The sequence below is a fragment of the Pseudophryne corroboree genome, chromosome 4 (genome assembly GCF_028390025.1).
Source record: "Pseudophryne corroboree isolate aPseCor3 chromosome 4, aPseCor3.hap2, whole genome shotgun sequence".
NCBI lineage: Eukaryota > Metazoa > Chordata > Amphibia > Anura > Myobatrachidae > Pseudophryne > Pseudophryne corroboree.
This window is the reverse complement of record NC_086447.1, coordinates 344,554,399-344,571,350: the sequence shown is the minus strand read 5'-3', so window position 1 is coordinate 344,571,350 and position 16,952 is coordinate 344,554,399. Positions and strand designations below refer to the sequence as shown.

At 44.6% G+C, this 16,952-nt stretch overlaps 1 protein-coding gene across 7 annotated transcripts in view; it reads left to right on the top strand.

Annotated features, from left to right (window-relative positions):
- IL1RAP (interleukin 1 receptor accessory protein) overlaps positions 1-16,952 on the top strand; it is a 624,106-nt gene that overhangs the window by 346,967 nt on the left and 260,187 nt on the right. For all 7 annotated transcript variants that reach the window (XM_063916460.1, XM_063916458.1, XM_063916455.1 and 4 more), the window contains one exon: positions 7,664-7,853. In XM_063916460.1, the coding sequence (XP_063772530.1) occupies positions 7,664-7,853 (190 nt within the window). The remainder of the gene's footprint in view (positions 1-7,663; positions 7,854-16,952) is intronic.

Genomic DNA, 16,952 nt, shown 5'->3' with positions numbered 1-16,952 from the left:
CGGTGTGATTGGTGTGGCTGGTATGAGTCTTACCCGGGATTCAAAATTCCTCCCTTATTGTGTACGCTCGTCCGGGCACCGTACCTAACTGGCTTGGAGGAGGGTCATAGGGGGAGGAGCCAGTGCACACCACCTGATCGGAAAGCTTTACTTTTGTGCCCTGTCTCCTGCGGAGCCGCTATTCCCCATGGTCCTTTCAGGAACCCCAGCATCCACTACGGACTCCGAGAAATAGAATTATCGGTAAGTAAATTCTTATTTTTTGCCTTATGCTCCTGCACCGGCAAAAAAGACATATCACTCTCAAATGCAGTCCTTTCGGCCCAATAAATACAAGAAGGCAAAAGGTTCCCCCTTCTTTGCAGGTAGGGGAAGGGGAAGTGGAAAGAAGCCCACAGCGGCTTCAGGATCCCAGGAGCAGAAGTCAACCCCTACTTCTGCCAAATCTACAGCATGACGCTGGGGCTCCCTTGTGGGAGGCCGCTCGGGTGGGGGCACGTCTCAAACTGTTCAGCCAAGGTTGGATTCAGTCTCGCCTGGACCCCTGGGTTTTGCAGATAGTATCCCAGGGGTACAAGCTGAAGTTTCAAGACGTTCCCCCATGCCGATTTTTCAAATCGACCTTGCCAGCTTCTCTCCCAGAATGAAAGGCAGCAACAGCGGCAATTCAAAAATTATGTCAGGATCAGGTCATAGTCCTGGTACCTTTGTCACAACAAGAGGAGGGGTTTTATTCAAGCCTCTTTGTAGTTCCGAAGCCGGACTGCTCGGTCAGACCGATCCTAAACCTAAAAAATCTGAATCTCTACTTGAAACTGTTCAAGTTCAAGATGGAATCACTCAGGGCAGTGATTTCTAGTCTGGAGGAGGGGGATTACATGGTGTCAGTAGACATAAAGGATGCTTACCTGCATGTTCCCATTTGTCCTCTTCACCAGGCTTATCTGAGATTCGCGGTTCAGGATTGCCATTACCAGTTCCAGACGTTGCCTTTCGGTCTCTCCATGGCGCCGAGGGTATTCACTAAGGTGATGGCAGAGATGATGGTCCTCCTTCGTCAAAAAGGAGTCAATATAATTCCTTATCTGGACGATCTCCTGATAAAGGCGAGATCCAGGGAGCAGTTGCTACAGAACATCACACTCTCCCTGTCCATACGGTTGGATCATAAATTTTCCAGTGTCACAGTTGGAACCGACGACAAGATTGTCTTTTCTCGGGATGATTCTGGACACAGAGGTTCAGAGAGTATTTCTTCCGGTGGAAAAGGCTATGGAAATCCAGAAAATGGTAAAACAGATATTGAAACCATCAAGTGTGTCGATCCATCAGTGCATTCGGTTGTTGGGGAAAATGGTGGCGGCCTACGAGGCCATACAGTTTGGCAGGTTCCATGCCAGAGTATTCCAGTGGGACCTGTTGGACAAGTGGTCGGGATCCCACCTACACATGCACCGGAAGATAGTCCTGTCGTCAAAAGCCAGGATTTCGCTCCTGTGGTGGCTACACAGTTCGCACCTACTAGAGGGACGCAGGTTCGGGATTCAGGACTGGGTCCTGGTAACCATGGATGCAAGTCTCCGAGGCTGGGTAGCTGTCACTCAGAAGGAAAGCTTCCAAGGAAAATGGTCAAGTCAGGAAGCTTGCCTTCACATAAACGTGCTGGAATTGAGAGCCATTTACAACGGCCTTCAACAAGCGGTACATCTTCTTCAAGATCATCCTGTGCAGATCCAGTCAGACAATGTATCAGCAGTCGCGTACATAAACAGGCAGGGCGGAATGAAAAGCAGAACGGCAATGGCAGAGGGGACGAAGATCCTCCTCTGGGCAGAAAGACATGTAAAGGCTCTGTCTGCAATTTTCAACCTGGGAGTAGACAACTTGGGAGCAGACTTCCTCAGCAGACACGATCTCCATCCAGGAGAGTGGGGCCTCCACCAAGAAGTCTTCGCAGAGGTGACAAGTCTTTGAGGAGTTCCTCAAGTAGACATGATGGCATCTCGTCTCAACCAGAAGCTTCAGAAATATTGTTCCAGGTCGAGAGACCCTCAAGCAATAGCAGTGGATGCGCTAGTGACCCAGTGGGTATTCCGGTCAGTGTATGTCTTCCCTCCACTTCCACTGATCCCAAAAGTTCTCAGGATCATAAGAATAACAAGGGTTAGAGCAATCTTCATTGCCCCAGACTGGCCAAGGAGGGCTTGGTACCCAGATCTTCAGGAGTTGCTCATAAAAGATCCTCGGCCAATTCCTCTTCGCGAGGTCCTGCTGCAGCAGGGGCCGTGCGTGTATCAAGTCTTACCGCCGTTACGTTTGATGGCATGGCTGTTGAGCGCCGGATCCTAGCCCGAAAGGGTATTCCAAAGGAAGTCATTCCCACACTTATTCAGGCCAGGAAAGGAGTAATGTCGAAACATTACCACCGTATTTGGAGAAAATATGTGTCTTGTTGTGAATCCAAGAAGGCTCCTACGGAAGAGTTTCAGTTAGGTCGTTTTCTCCATTTTCTGCAGGCTGGTGTGGATGCGGGCCTTCAATTGGGATCAATCAAGGTCCAGATTTCGGCCTTGTCAATTTTCTTCCAAAAACAATTGGCCGCTCTTCCAGAGGTTCAGACCTTCGTGAAAGGGGTTCTGCACATCCAGCCTCCAGTGGCACCATGGTACCTTAATGTGGTGTTGCAGTTCCTTCAATCGGATTGGTTTGAGCCTCTACAAGAGATAGAGTTGAAGTTTCTCACTTGGAAAGTGGTGATGCTTTTGGTATTGACATCTGCAAGGTGTGTGTCTGAATTGGGGGCCTTGTCTCACAAGAGCCCTTACCTGATCTTCCATGAAGATAGGGCAGAGTTGAGAACTTGCCAACATTTTCTTCCAAAGGTGGTTTCATCTTTCCACATAAACCAACCTATTGTGGTGCCAGTAGTTACTGACACGTTCACTGAGTCAAAGTCTCTAGATGTGGTTAGAGCTTTGAAGATTTATGTCACTAGAACAGCTAGGATACGGAAAATAGAGGCTCTGTTTGTCCTGTATGCTCCCAGCAGGATTGGGGTCCTGCTTCCAAGCAGACTATTGCGCGCTGGATCAGAGGTATGATTCAGCATGCACATTCTACGGCTGGATTGCCGTTACCTACGTCGGTGAAGGCCCATTTTACTAGGAAGGTGGGCTCAACCTGGGCGGCTGCCTGGGGCGTCTCGGCCTTACAACTTTGCCGAGCGGCTACTTGGTCAGGGTCAAACACATTTGCTAAGTTCTACAAGTTTGACACCTTGGCCGATGAAGACCTCAAGTTTGGTCAATCGGTGCGGCAGGGTCATCCACACTCTCCTGCCCGTACTGGAGCTTTGGTATAAACCCCATGGTCATGAAGTGGACCCCAGCATCCTCTAGGACGTATGAGAAAATAGGATTTTGATACCTACCGGTAAATCCTTTTCTCCTAGTCCGTAGAGGATGCTGGGCGCCAGTTTTGTTCATTTGAATTACACATGTTGTGTTATATTAGTTTCAGCATGTTGCTGTAATTAATAAAAACTAAAAGCATATAACATATAAAAATATATCACAAGGAAGCGCATATATATATATATTGTGTTTGATTAAAAAATTATTACGTTTTTTATTTAATTATAAATTTTCTTAATAATGCACAGCATAATATATAAACTTTAAAACACACCAAATACTGCAGTACAAAAGTCCAGTAAACTGTGACGTTATTAGTATTACCGTCCAAGTAACCATATACCGCTGGAGCTCCAATAAGGATATTCTTTAAGCACACATAGTGCTATTTATGTAACTCCCCGGTGAAGGACTGGTTGATTTGTAATAAAATACGTTGTTACTTTGTATCCATAAGCCAGAGGAATATACTTTGTAGGAACTACAAGCGTTCACAATGTGCCTGCCGCACAACAGCTAGTGTCCCCTTCTCTCCCACCGCCAATGATTAATGCTCACCACAGCCGTATGTTGGAGCCTCAGTGCGGCTAGATCTTGAACGGCTAGTGCTGAAGTTCTCAGGCGGGAGCGGCGGTAACAGCAGCGTCCACGGGGAGAGGGAGCACACTCTCAAAGCTGATTTCAGGTGATTTCTCCGAGGTGTCCTCTGGTAACCGTGAGATTGGAAGCACGGAGAAACGCGTTAAGGATTCCATACAAACACCTGCAGGCGGTCCGGAACCCCTCTATGCCAGAGGACACTTCGGAGGAATCACCTGAAATCAGCTTTGAGAGTGTGCTCCCTCTCCCCGTGGACGCTGCTGTTACCGCCGCTCCCGCCTGAGAACTTCGGCACTAGCCGTTCAAGATCTAGCCGCACTGAGGTATACGGTTGCTTGGACGGTAATACTAATAACGTCACAGTTTACTGGACTTTTGTACTGCAGTATTTGGTGTGTTTTAAAGTTTATATATTATGCTGTGCATTATTAAGAAAATTTATAATTAAATAAAAAACTTAATAATTTTTTAATCAAACACAATATATATATGCGCTTCCTTGTGATATATTTTTATATGTTATATGCTTTTAGTGTTTATTTTTGAGTACGGTAGAATACTCTATTGGGAGTTGCAAATATGATATAAAATTGGTACCAATCTGAGGAAAGTTAGTTCTAGTGCGCTTGATTTCTACACAGGTTTGACAGTTGAAACCATTAGTGGCTAGACAGTCAAAACTGTGTGGTTCTGTTTTTTGTTGCTGTAATTGGTTCATGCCTGTTGGCGTGTGTTATGTTGAATGCCATGTTGTGCGACATGGTTGAGGTGTGAGCTGGTATGTATCTCACCATTAGTATTAAAGTAAATCCTTTCCTCGAAATGTCTCCCTGGGCACAGTTCCTATAACTGTGGTCTGGAGGAGGGGCATAGAGGGAGGAGCCAGTTCACACCCATTGAAAAGTCTTGAGTGCCCATGGCTCCTGTGGAACTGTCTATACCCCATGGTCATGAAGTGGACCCCAACATCCTCTACGGACTAGGAGAAAGGGATTTACCGGCAGGTATCAAAATCCTATTTTTATATAGTTCCAAGCGAACACCGTCCAAACCTGGAGCTTTTCCAACTGTGAAGGATTTAATGGCCAGCATCCAAAAATTCAGCGTCCACCACTGACAGAGAAGGAAGCCCCACAGCTTCAAAATAAGACACCAATTCAGCATGGCTACATGACAATCTTGTGTTACTGGCTTATTTTAGGTCTGTGTATTCCACATTGGCTATAGCAGGGGATTGTAGATACCAGAGCCATTATCGTCCCTAAATTCTCACACTATGGGGGTCATTCCGAGTTGTTCGCTCTGTATTTTTCTTCGCAACGCAGCAATTTTCCGCTAACTGCGCATGCGCAATGTTCGCACTGCGACTGCGCCAAGTAAATTTGCTATGCAGTTAGGTATTTTACTCACGGCATTACGAGGTTGTTTCTTCGTTCTGGTGATCGGAGTGTGATTGACAGGAAGTGGGTGTTTCTGGGCGGAAACTGGGCGTTTTATGGGTGTGTGCGAAAAAACGCTACCGTTTCTGGGAAAAACGCGGGAGTGGCTGGAGAAACGGAGGAGTGTCTGGGCGAACGCTGGGTGTGTTTATGACGTCAAACCAGGAACGACAAGCACTGAACTGATCGCAGATGCCGAGTAAGTTTGAAGCTACTCAGAAGCTGCTAAGTAGTGTCTTTTCGCAATTTTGCTAATCTTTCGTTCGCAATTTTGATAAGCTAAGATTCACTCCCAGTAGGCGGCGGCTTAGCGTGTGCAAAGCTGCTTTTAGCAGCTTGCGAGCGAACAACTCTGAATGACCCCCTATATTAGAATTGCAAAAGGTTTTAGCTTTCATAGTAGATTACAGACTTTTGGCCACCACTGACGTTGAGTTATATTTAGTTAGCACTGTGCAGGGAATATTTGGTCATTCACATCAGTCCTTTCCCCAGTGAAGCTTACAGTATGTATATCCTACGAAAAGATTATTATTATTTTTTATGTGTTGTTTTTTTACATTGTGAAATGAAACGCACACAAAAACGGGAAGAATATATAAACTTCACACGAATAGGGAGATCCTTGTTGGGAACTGAACCCACAACCTCAGTGCTATGAGGCAGTAATGCTAACTGCTACACCAACCATAAATTGTCTTTTACAGGAAATAGTGTTCGCCTTATACATCAAAGAGTTACTGCCAGCTATAAAATCTATATGTGAAAGCTTTAGTGACAGTACTTGTACCTCCTAAATACTTGTGCTGTTATTGGCCCTCATTCTGAGTTGTTCGCTCGTTCTTTTTCATCGCATCGCAGCGATTTTCCGCAAACTGCGCATGCGCAATGTTCGCACTGCGACTGCGCCAAGTAAATTTGCTAAGAAGTTTGGTATTTTACTCACGGCATTACGAGATTTTTTCTTCGTTCTGGTGATCGGAGTGTGATTGACAGGAAGTGGGTGTTTCTGGGCGGAAACTGACCGTTTTATGGGAGTGTGTGAAAAAACGCTGCCGTTTCTGGGAAAAACGCGGGAGTGGCTGGAGAAACGGGGGAGTGTCTGGGCGAACGCTGGGTGTGTTTGTGACGTCAAACCGGGAACGACAAGTACTGAACTGATCGCACTGGAAGAGTAAGTCTCGAGCTACTCCGAAACTGCACAGAGAAATCTTTTCGCAATATTGCCAATCTTTTGTTCGCAATTCTGCTAAGCTAAGATTCACTCCCAGTAGGCGGCGGCTTAGCGTGTGCAATGCTGCTAAAAGCAGCTTGCGAGCGAACAACTCGGAATGAGGGCCATTGTTAGGCCAATTTAACAAAAAAAGCAAACAAAGTCTTGGCTTCCTCATTGAAAATATTAATTGTGGCTTACTTGTGCAATAAGTTTCATTACAAAGGTGATAAACTCTTAATAGTAGATAAGCCCCTTAGAATTATGAGTCCTCTTTGTTTCTCTTTTATGGAGACAGTCTAGACCATGGGTCTTCATCCTGTGGCCCTCCAGCTGCTGTGAAACTACACATCCCAGCATGCCCTGCCACAGTTTTGCTATTAAGGTATGCTAAAACTGAGGCAGGGCATGCTGGGATGTGTAGTTCCACAGCAGCTGGAGGGTCGCAGGTTGAAGACCCATGGTCTAGACCATAGTAATATGGGTTATATACCAGAGTGGAACCAGGCTCCTGACTTTGGCGCATGTTAATCTGGAGCTAGCCTTGCTGTTCCTGGAAATGTTGTATATGTGAGCCTTTCTTTACAATCCTAATATGTCAATTCCCCCCCCATTGTATTGTTGCTGATGTAAACATTTACAGTATGCTTCCATACTACAGGTATCCGTGTGGATTCATACTTATCACGCATTTTGCAAGAAATGGTTTGTTTTCAGTCCCTTCAGTAAAGTATAACGCAGTTTTTTTTTTTACACAATTTGTACATTACAAACTTTCTGCAAATGTAAGAAAAGGAATTGTTATTGCAAGTTTTATAAGCTTGTTCAGCTTTTTATTGATTTGATATTCCTTTTTTAATCTTCAAGGTACCTGTGAGAATATATTGCTTTTATAATCTAGCCTGTAAACTTTATTAAACCATGTTTCTGCGTCCCAGCTGAAAGTAAAGAGAAATGTGGTCTCAGAATCATCTTACACAAATATATTGTTTTTCCAGGAACAGCACTTTTTGTATCAAAGTTGCTTTTCCCTTGGAAGTGCTGAGAAAAGACCAAAATTCCTGTGTTTCTAGCACCAATGCACCAGAGGTAGAAGAATTCTATTTGAGGAAAGGAGCTACATTGACTTGTCCGGAGACCAAGGGCTATTTTTCTGCAAACGTAACTCCTACTGTAAACTGGTACCTGGTAAGGACAGGCATGTTTGTGGATAGAATGTCATATAAAATTGTACATGCAGTAGCAATAATATATTTCTTTTCCTATTATCAAGAGGTACAGTGGTCCTAGAAAGTTTGATCTCATGAGCACTTTCTCAGATCCTGCATAAATGTAACATTAAGGGGATAATTCAATTACTCATGGTAAATTACCGCAGGTGACAAGGCTATTCAGTTGTACTCCCGATTTACCCTGAAAGCCTTGTTAATGCCCTTTAAAGTAGCTTTTTAATGGACGTTAACACACAAATCAGTGAAAAGTGTGATTTGGGCATTAGCAGGGTCGCGGCACCCGTTAACCGCCAAGTTATCTGGGGTTGTTTTTTCAACCTGCTAAGGCAGGGGGAAAAAAATCCCTGATAGCTCTTTACTTCGTGGCTAATTGGATAGTCTCAGAGGATGAATTAGCCCGCAGTAATCTGCCGTGGCTAATTGAATTCCACCCTAAATGTGTTTAATTTTATTATCTAAATGAAGATTTAAAGAGAACCCAATAAATCAAATAACACAAAGTAATGTACTCTTTTTTTCTTTTTTTTTTTGCATGAATTTATTGATCAAAATTCCACTGTCCTATTTAAAAAATAAAATAAAAAATACAAAGACAAAACCATAAACAAGAGTGAACACATGCCAAGTCTCGATCGAAGGAGATTTCAGAGGACCTCAGAAAAGGTGTTCTCTGTTCCTACCTGTCTAGAAAAGGTTACAAAATAATTTTTAATATCTTTGGGATTCACCAATTCATTGTCCGATAGTATACAAATGCCGAAATTGAGAAAATCCTAAAGCAGGGGTTCCCAACCACTAACAGGCTATATTTTAAGATGGCCATACTTGACCACAGGTAACTTAAAGAGTACCACAGTTATTTTAAATGTTTGGAGGGGTGGGGTAGGTATGGGGCAAAAAAGGGTAAAAAGTAAAAAAAAAAAAAAAAAACAGTGGTAGAACAGAATGCAGGAAATGGCACAAGATATAGGGGGTCATTTCGAGTTGATCACTAGCAGCCGTTGTTCGCTGCGTAGCGGTCATTTAAAAAAATGGCTAATCTGCGCATGCGTATGCACCACAATGCGCACGCGTGTCGTACGGGTATGAAGTCCTTGGTGGTTTGGCACTGGTTCTAGCGACGATTCCAATCGAACAGCCGAATGCAAGGAGATTGACAGGAAGAGGGCGTTTGAGTGTCAACTGACCATTTTCTGGGAGTGTTTGGAAAAACGCAGGCGTGGCCGGGCGTTTGCTGGGCGGGTATCTGACGTCATTACCGTGTCACTCGTCGCAGCAATCCTCGCACAGGATAATTAACTACAGGGCTGGTCTTGTTTTGCACAAAATGTGTTTGCAGGCACTCTACTGCACAGGTGTTCGCACTCCTGCAAAGCGAAAATACACTCCCCCGTGGGTGGCGACTATGTGTTTGCATGGCTGCTAAAAACTGCTAGCGAGCGATCAACTCGGAATGACCCCATAGTGATTTGCTGCTGACAGGGGTTAAAGTGGGGGAAAACAGGGTGAAACTGAGATCCATCACCTGTAGAGGTAGGTGGAACTAGTTCTGCCGCAGCCCTGCACAGTAATTCCAACAGAAAAGTTTGCCCCACCACCCACGTCAATAGATGATGCAGGCAGTGCTAGTGATACTAACTAGCTGCAGCCTCCTCCCCCACTTCCTCAGGTCTTGGCAGCTTTATGGTCCTGCTCCACCTGTGGCCTGCCCCTCCTGGTACTCAGACGATGCGTCTGTCGGACAGTGTTCGTCCTCTCTTCAGGTCCCAGTGGCTTCCTTTTCCGGGACGGAGTATGTGATGTCATGCCGTCCCCGCTGCTGAAGTGAAGAGCAGCCACAAAGAGGAGCAGGCTCTGTGCATGCTGAAGACAAGGGGGGATATTAAATAAACATAATTATGTACACACCACATTAGAGGATATTTAACATAATTAGCTAAATAAAATCAGGAAAATTTGATATTTATGTTTTCCTGAGATGGATATAAGTTCAATATTCAAATAGGGGAGTCACACCAACTGCCAGCGAGTCCCGTACAGCGATGTTCTCTGTGTTTTGGGTGGCAGAAGACCAGCGCTGGCACTCCAGTATTGATCATAGGGTCAGACTGCGTGGGGGTTAGGCTGTTGGGGTGGGGCGGGGGAGATGTGAAGGTTAGGATTGGGGAGGGGGGGGGGGGAAGAGGCAGGGGGAGGTGGCGGGTTAGTGTTAGAATACTTACCAAACAGCAGTCTGGATCCTGCACGTTGGGATACCACTATCAGTATTCTGACTGCCGGCATCCCAAGTGCCAGGATCCCAATACCAACCCGTTAAAGTGCTGAAGGTCCTTGAACAGAAACCATGCTATTGGATGGGGTTTTTTATTTTATTTTTATTTATTTTTTTCAACGTAACCAAAAGGTCCCAAGTTTGGTGACACTTCTGAGTTTTAATGTTTACATAATGAATGATCTTTCTCCATAGCAGCCATGTGCCAGCATTTTCTATGAAGCTATATAAAGTACAGTACATTTCTAGTGATTTGTCACCAAACATCTAGCTAATTTTTAAAGACTGGGAGGCCTACAGTACTTGTCTGCTCAAAAGAACATAATACCCACCAGACCCAGAGCTGTTGCATGAATTTATAGATGTAAATGCTTCTTTCTAGCTCCATCAGGGAGAAGGCTTTGTCTGATTGCGAGCTAGCATATAGTATGAGTCTCACGAGGTTTGTTCATTTTACAGTATTTGCAGATAGGCTTCAGTGACATAGATCTGAGAAGAAAGCTAGCAAATGCTGTTATGTCATGCACTCTCCTTAATCCAGATTTGTCTGTTATATGGGAGACGTAGTTAATTGCTTGTTTCTGCTGCAAGGCTCTGACGTTATGCTGCTTTTATTTCTATTACTTTAAATATTTTTATATATTTAATAAAATGTTTAACCTTGCTGTCTGATGAGATAATGCTTCTTTGAGTTCTAAGCATAGGAGTAAGGGTGTTTAATGTTCCTCCTGAAAATTAGTATTTGTGAGGATTTCAACCTAGAGATTCCTGTATGTTCTGTGTAGGCATGTTAAGTGTGTTTTTATTGTTTCCTTTTTCTTTTATTTCTCCTTCCTTTTGTGGATCAGTAGGCCTCTTAGTAGTGATGTGCACCGGACATTTTTCGGGTTTTGTGTTTTGGTTTTGGGTTCGGTTCCGCCGCCGTGTTTTGGGTTCGAACGCGTTTTGGCAAAACCTCACCGAATTTTTTTTGTCGGATTCGGGTGTGTTTTGGATTCAGGTGTTTTTTTCAAAAAACCCTAAAAAACAGCTTAAATCATTGAATTTGGGGGTCATTTTGATCCCATAGTATTATTAACCTCAATAACCATAATTTACACTCATTTTCAGTCTATTCTGAACACCTCACAATATTATTTTTAGTCCTAAAATTTGCACCGAGGTCGCTGGATGGCTAAGCTAAGCGACCCAAGTGGCCGACATAAACACCTGGCCCATCTAGGAGTGGCACTGCAGTGTCACGCAGGATGGCCCTTCCAAAAAATACTCCCCTCCCCAAACAGCACATGACGCAAAGAAAAAAAGAGGCGCAATGAGGTAGCTGTGTGAGTAAGCTAAGCGACCCTAGTGGCCGACACAAACACCTGGCCCATCTTGGAGTGTCACTGCAGTGTCGGGCAGGATGGCCCTTCCAAAAAATACTCCCCAAACAGGACATGACGCAAATAAAAATGAAAGAAAAAATAGGTGCAAGATGGAATTGTCCTTGGGCCCTCCCACCCTTATGTTGTATAAACAGGACATGCACACTTTAACGAACCCATCATTTCAGTGACAGGGTCTGCCACACGACTGTGACTGAAATGACTGGTTGGTTTGGGCCCCCACCAAAAAAGAAGCAATCAATCTCTCCTTGCACAAACTGGCTGTACGGAGGCAAGATGTCCACCTCATCATCATCCTCCGATTCATCACCCCTTTCACTGTGTACATCCCCCTCCTCACAGATTATTAATTCGTCCCCACTGGAATCCACCATCTCAGATCCCCGTGTACTTTCTGGAGGCAATTGCTGCTGGTGAATGTCTCCATGGAGGAATTGATTATAATCATTTTAATGAACATCATCTTCTCCACATTTTCTGGAAGTAACCTCGTACGCCGATTGCTGACAAGGTGAGCGGCGGCACTAAACACTCTTTCGGAGTACACACTGGAGGGAGGGCAACTTAGGTAGAATAAAGCCAGTTTGTGCAAGGGCCTCCAAATTGCCTCTTTTTCCTGCCAGTATACGTACGGACTGTCTGATGTGCCTACTTGGATGCGGTCACTCATATAATCCTCCACCATTCTTTCAATGGTGAGAGAATCATATGCAGTGACAGTAGACGACATGTCCGTAATCGTTGGCAGGTCCTTCAGTCCGGACCAGATGTCAGCATCAGCAGTCGCTCCAGACTGCCCTGCATCACCGCCAGCGGGTGGGCTCGGAATTCGTAGCCTTCCTCAGTTGCCGTAAGAGGTTGTCAGCTGTGTGCGTATTCTGGAGAAGCGGTGATACAAAGCGTAGCCTGCCTAGGAACGAGTTGGCGTTTGCGAGATGCTGCTACTGGTGCTGTTTTTGCAGCGGGAGGCAATACATCTACCCAGTGGGCTGTCACAGTCATGTAGTCCTGAGTCTGCCCTGCTCCACTTGTCCACATGTCCGTGGTTAAATGGACATTGGGTACAACTGCATTTTTTAGGACACTGGTGAGTCTTTTCTGACGTCCGTGTACATTCTCGGTATCGCCTGCCTAGAGAAGTGGAATCTAGAGGGTATTTGGTAACGGGGGCACACTACCTCAAGAAATTGTCTAGTTCCCTGTGAACTAACGGCGGATACCGGACGCACGTCTAACACCAACATAGTTGTCAAGGCCTCAGTTATCCGCTTTGCAACAGGATGACTGCTGTGATATTTCATCTTCCTCGCAAAGGACTGTTGGACAGTCAATTGCTTACTGGAAGTAGTACAAGTGGTCTTCCGACTTCCCCTCTGGGATGACGATCGACTCCCAGCAGCAACAACAGCAGCGCCAGCAGCAGTAGGCGTTACACTCAAGGATGCATCGGAGGAATCCCAGGCAGGAGAGGACTCGTCAGACTTGCCAGTGACATGGCCTGCAGGACTATTGGCTTTCCTGGGTAAGAAGGAAATTGACACTGAGGGAGTTGGTGGTGTGGTTTGCGCGAGCTTGGTTACAAGAGGAAGGGATTTACTGGTCAGTGGACTGCTTCCGCTGTCGCCCAAAGTTTTTGAACTTGTCACTGACTACTTATGAATGCGCTGCAGGTGTCGTATAAGGGAGGATGTTCCGAGGTGGTTAACGTCCTTACCCCTACTTATTACAGCTTGACAAAGGCAACACACGGCTTGACACCTGTTGTCCGCATTTCTGTTGAAATACTTCCACACTGAAGAGCTGATTTTTTTGGGTATTTTCACCAGGCATGTCAATGGCCATATTCCTCCCACGGACAACAGGTGTCTCCCCGGGTGCCTGACTTAAACAAACCACCTCACCATCAGAATCCTCCTTGTCAATTTCCTCCCCAGCCCAAGCAACACCCATATCCTCATCCTGGTGTACTTCAACACTGACATCTTCAATTTCACTATCAGGAACTGGACTGCGGGTGCTCCTTTCAACACTTGCAGGGGGCGTGCAAATGGTGGATGGCGCAAGCTCTTCCCGTCCAGTGTTGGGAAGGTCAGGCATCGCAACCGACACAATTGGACTCTCCTTTGGGATTTGTGATTTCGAAGAACGCACAGTTCTTTGCTGTGCTTTTGCCGCAAGTCTTTTCTTTTTTCTAGCGAGAGGATGAGTGCTTCCATCCTCATGTGAAGCTGAACCACTAGCCATGAACATAGGCCAGGGCCTCAGCCGTTCCTTGCCACTCCGTGTCGTAAATGGCATATTGGCAAGTTTACGCTTCTCCTCAGACGCTTTTAATTTTGATTTTTGGGTCATTTTTTTACTGATCTTTTGTGTTTTGGATTTTACATGCTCTGTACTATGACATTGGGCATCGGCCTTGGCAGACGACGTTGATGGCATTTCATCGTCTCGGCCATGACTAGTGGCAGCAGCTTCAGCACGAGGTGGAAGTGGACCTTGATCTTTCCCTATTTTTTTAACCTCCACATTTTTGTTCTCCATATTTTGCGCACAACTAAAAGCCACCACAGGTATACAATGTAGATGGGTGGATAGTATACTATTATTACTTATACTTATGGACGACGAGTGACGACACAGAGGTAGGTACAGCCGTGGCCTACCGTACTGCTGCTTATATATATATATATATATATATATATATATATATATATTATGCTGTATAACGGACCTGGTGGACACTGTCAGCAGACTGCTAAACTAGTATGAAGAATGAAAAAAAAAACACCACAGATATACAATGTAGATGGGTGGATAGTATACTATTATTACTTATACTTATGGACGACGAGTGACGACACAGAGGTAGGTACAGCCGTGGCCTACCGTACTGCTGCTTATATAATATACTGTATAACGGACCTGGTGGACACTGTCAGCAGACTGCTAAACTAGTATGAAGAAAGAAAAAAAAAACACCACAGGTATACAGTGTAGATGGGTGGATAGTATACTATTATTACTTATACTTATGGACGACGAGTGACGACACAGAGGTAGGTACAGCCGTGGCCTACCGTACTGCTGCTTATATATATATATATATATAATATACTGTATAACGGACCTGGTGGACACTGTCAGCAGACTGCTAAACTAGTATGAAGAAAGAAAAAAAAAACACCACAGGTATACAATGTAGATAGATGGATAGTATAGTATTATATTACTTATGGACGAAGAGTGCACTGACGACACAGAGGTAGGTACAGCCGTGGCCTACCGTACTGCTGCATATATATATATATATATATATATATATATACACACACTGTATAACGGATCTGGTGGACACTGTCAGCAGACTGCTAAACTAGTATGAAGAAAGAAAAAAAAAACACCACAGGTATACAATGTAGATGGATGGATAGTATAGTATTATATTACTTATGGACGACGAGTGCACTGACGACACAGAGATAGGTACAGCCGTGGCCTACCGTACTGCTGCTTATATAATATACTGTATAACGGACCTGGTGGACACTGTCAGCAGACTGCTAAACAAACTAGTATGAAGAAAAGAAAAAATACACAGGAGTGTTTTTCAGGCAGACAAACGTATACTGGACTGGTGGTCACTGTCAGCAAAACTGTGCACTGTACTCCTGCTATAACTGCTCCCCAGTCCCCACAATTAGGCAGTGTGAGCAGTGCACTCAGCACAGATATATCATGCAGCAGTGCAGCACACTGAGTGAGCACAGATATGGTGGTCGGAGCGGTTTTTTCAGGCAGAGAAACAAAGGATTAAACTCACTGGTGGTATAATCAAAACCCTGCACTGTACTCCCTAACAGCTGCTCCCCGTCCCCAATCCTCCCCACAATTATAACAATGTCACTCTTAGTCTTTTCTATTACGGAGAGGACGCCAGCCACGTCCTCTCCCTATCAATCTCAATGCACGTGTGAAAATGGCGGCGACGCGCGGCTCCTTATATAGAATCCAAGTCTCTCGAGAATCCGACAGCGGGATGATGACGTTCGGGCGCGCTCGGGTTAACCGAGCAAGGCGGGAGGATCCGAGTCGCTCGGACCCGTGTAAAAAAAAAAAAGGTGAAGTTCGGGCGGGTCGGATTCCGAGGATCCGAACCCGCTCATCACTACCTCTTAGTACCTATTATTATTATTATTATTATTATTATTATTATTATCATCCTTGTTAATAGGACACCATGAAGGATCTGCAGTGCGTTACAAAGTGCATACAAAATTACAGTGCACGCATAACCAGACCAAAACAGCACTTTGTATACTTTGCAGTCAATTATATCTGTGCATATTTAGCAATTATTGCTAGAAACCAGCACTGTCTTAACCCGTACCTCAGTTAATGCAGATGTCTGATTCTATGGGTTGTAAAAAAAAATATATATATATGTATTTATAGCTGTTTGAGTGATGATCAGCACGTGTAATCAAGGTCTGTGGGAAGGAGAACTCTGCATGTAGACAGCTGCTGTGAAATCTTGCGGTTCCTCTATTTTCATTAGTTTCCTCCAGGGGTGTGTAGTCTGTGCACCAAAAGTCCAACTCCTAATTTACTACTGTCCGACTCCTTCTTCAATGGCAAAGGTATATTAATGAATATTATAAGTACTGTAATAAAGTGGTAGCACAAGTCATTGTCATTACCGACAGGTAAATCACCAGGCTACTTACAGTACACTGAACCTCTCACCCGGAATATAGCTGGGGCAACCCAGGTCTGTCTCAGTGTGAAAGGCTCGACCAGAGTTGTACTACCCAGATCACTACCAGTGTTATTCCTCGGACCAACCCGAGTAGGCTGCAGTGTGAAAGGAGCAACACAGGTTATTTGACCTGGGTCGCTCTAAAAGGAACAGGTTGGCTAATTGGGGTTGCTGGCAGTTAGCAGTCACCACCCACTTTTTATGACCTCATTTTGTGTGCCAAAAAAAGTCTAATACAGGTTGAGTATCCCTTATCCAAAATGCTTGGGACCAGAGGTATTTTGGATATCGGATTTTTCCGTATTTTGGAATAATTGCATACCATAATGAGAGATCCTAGTGATGGGACCCAAGTCTAAGCACAGAATCCATTTATGTTACATATACACCTTATACACACAGCCGGAAGGTAATTTTAGCCAATATTTTTTGTAACTTTGTGCATTGAACAAAGTGTTTCTACATTCACACAATTCATTTAAGTTTCATATACACCTTATACACACAGCCTGAAGGTCATTTAATACAATATTTTTAATAACTTTGTGTATTAAACAAAGTTTGTGTACATTGAGCCATCAAAAAACAAAGGTTTCACTATCTCACTCTCACTCAAAAAAGTCCGTATTTCGGAATATTCCG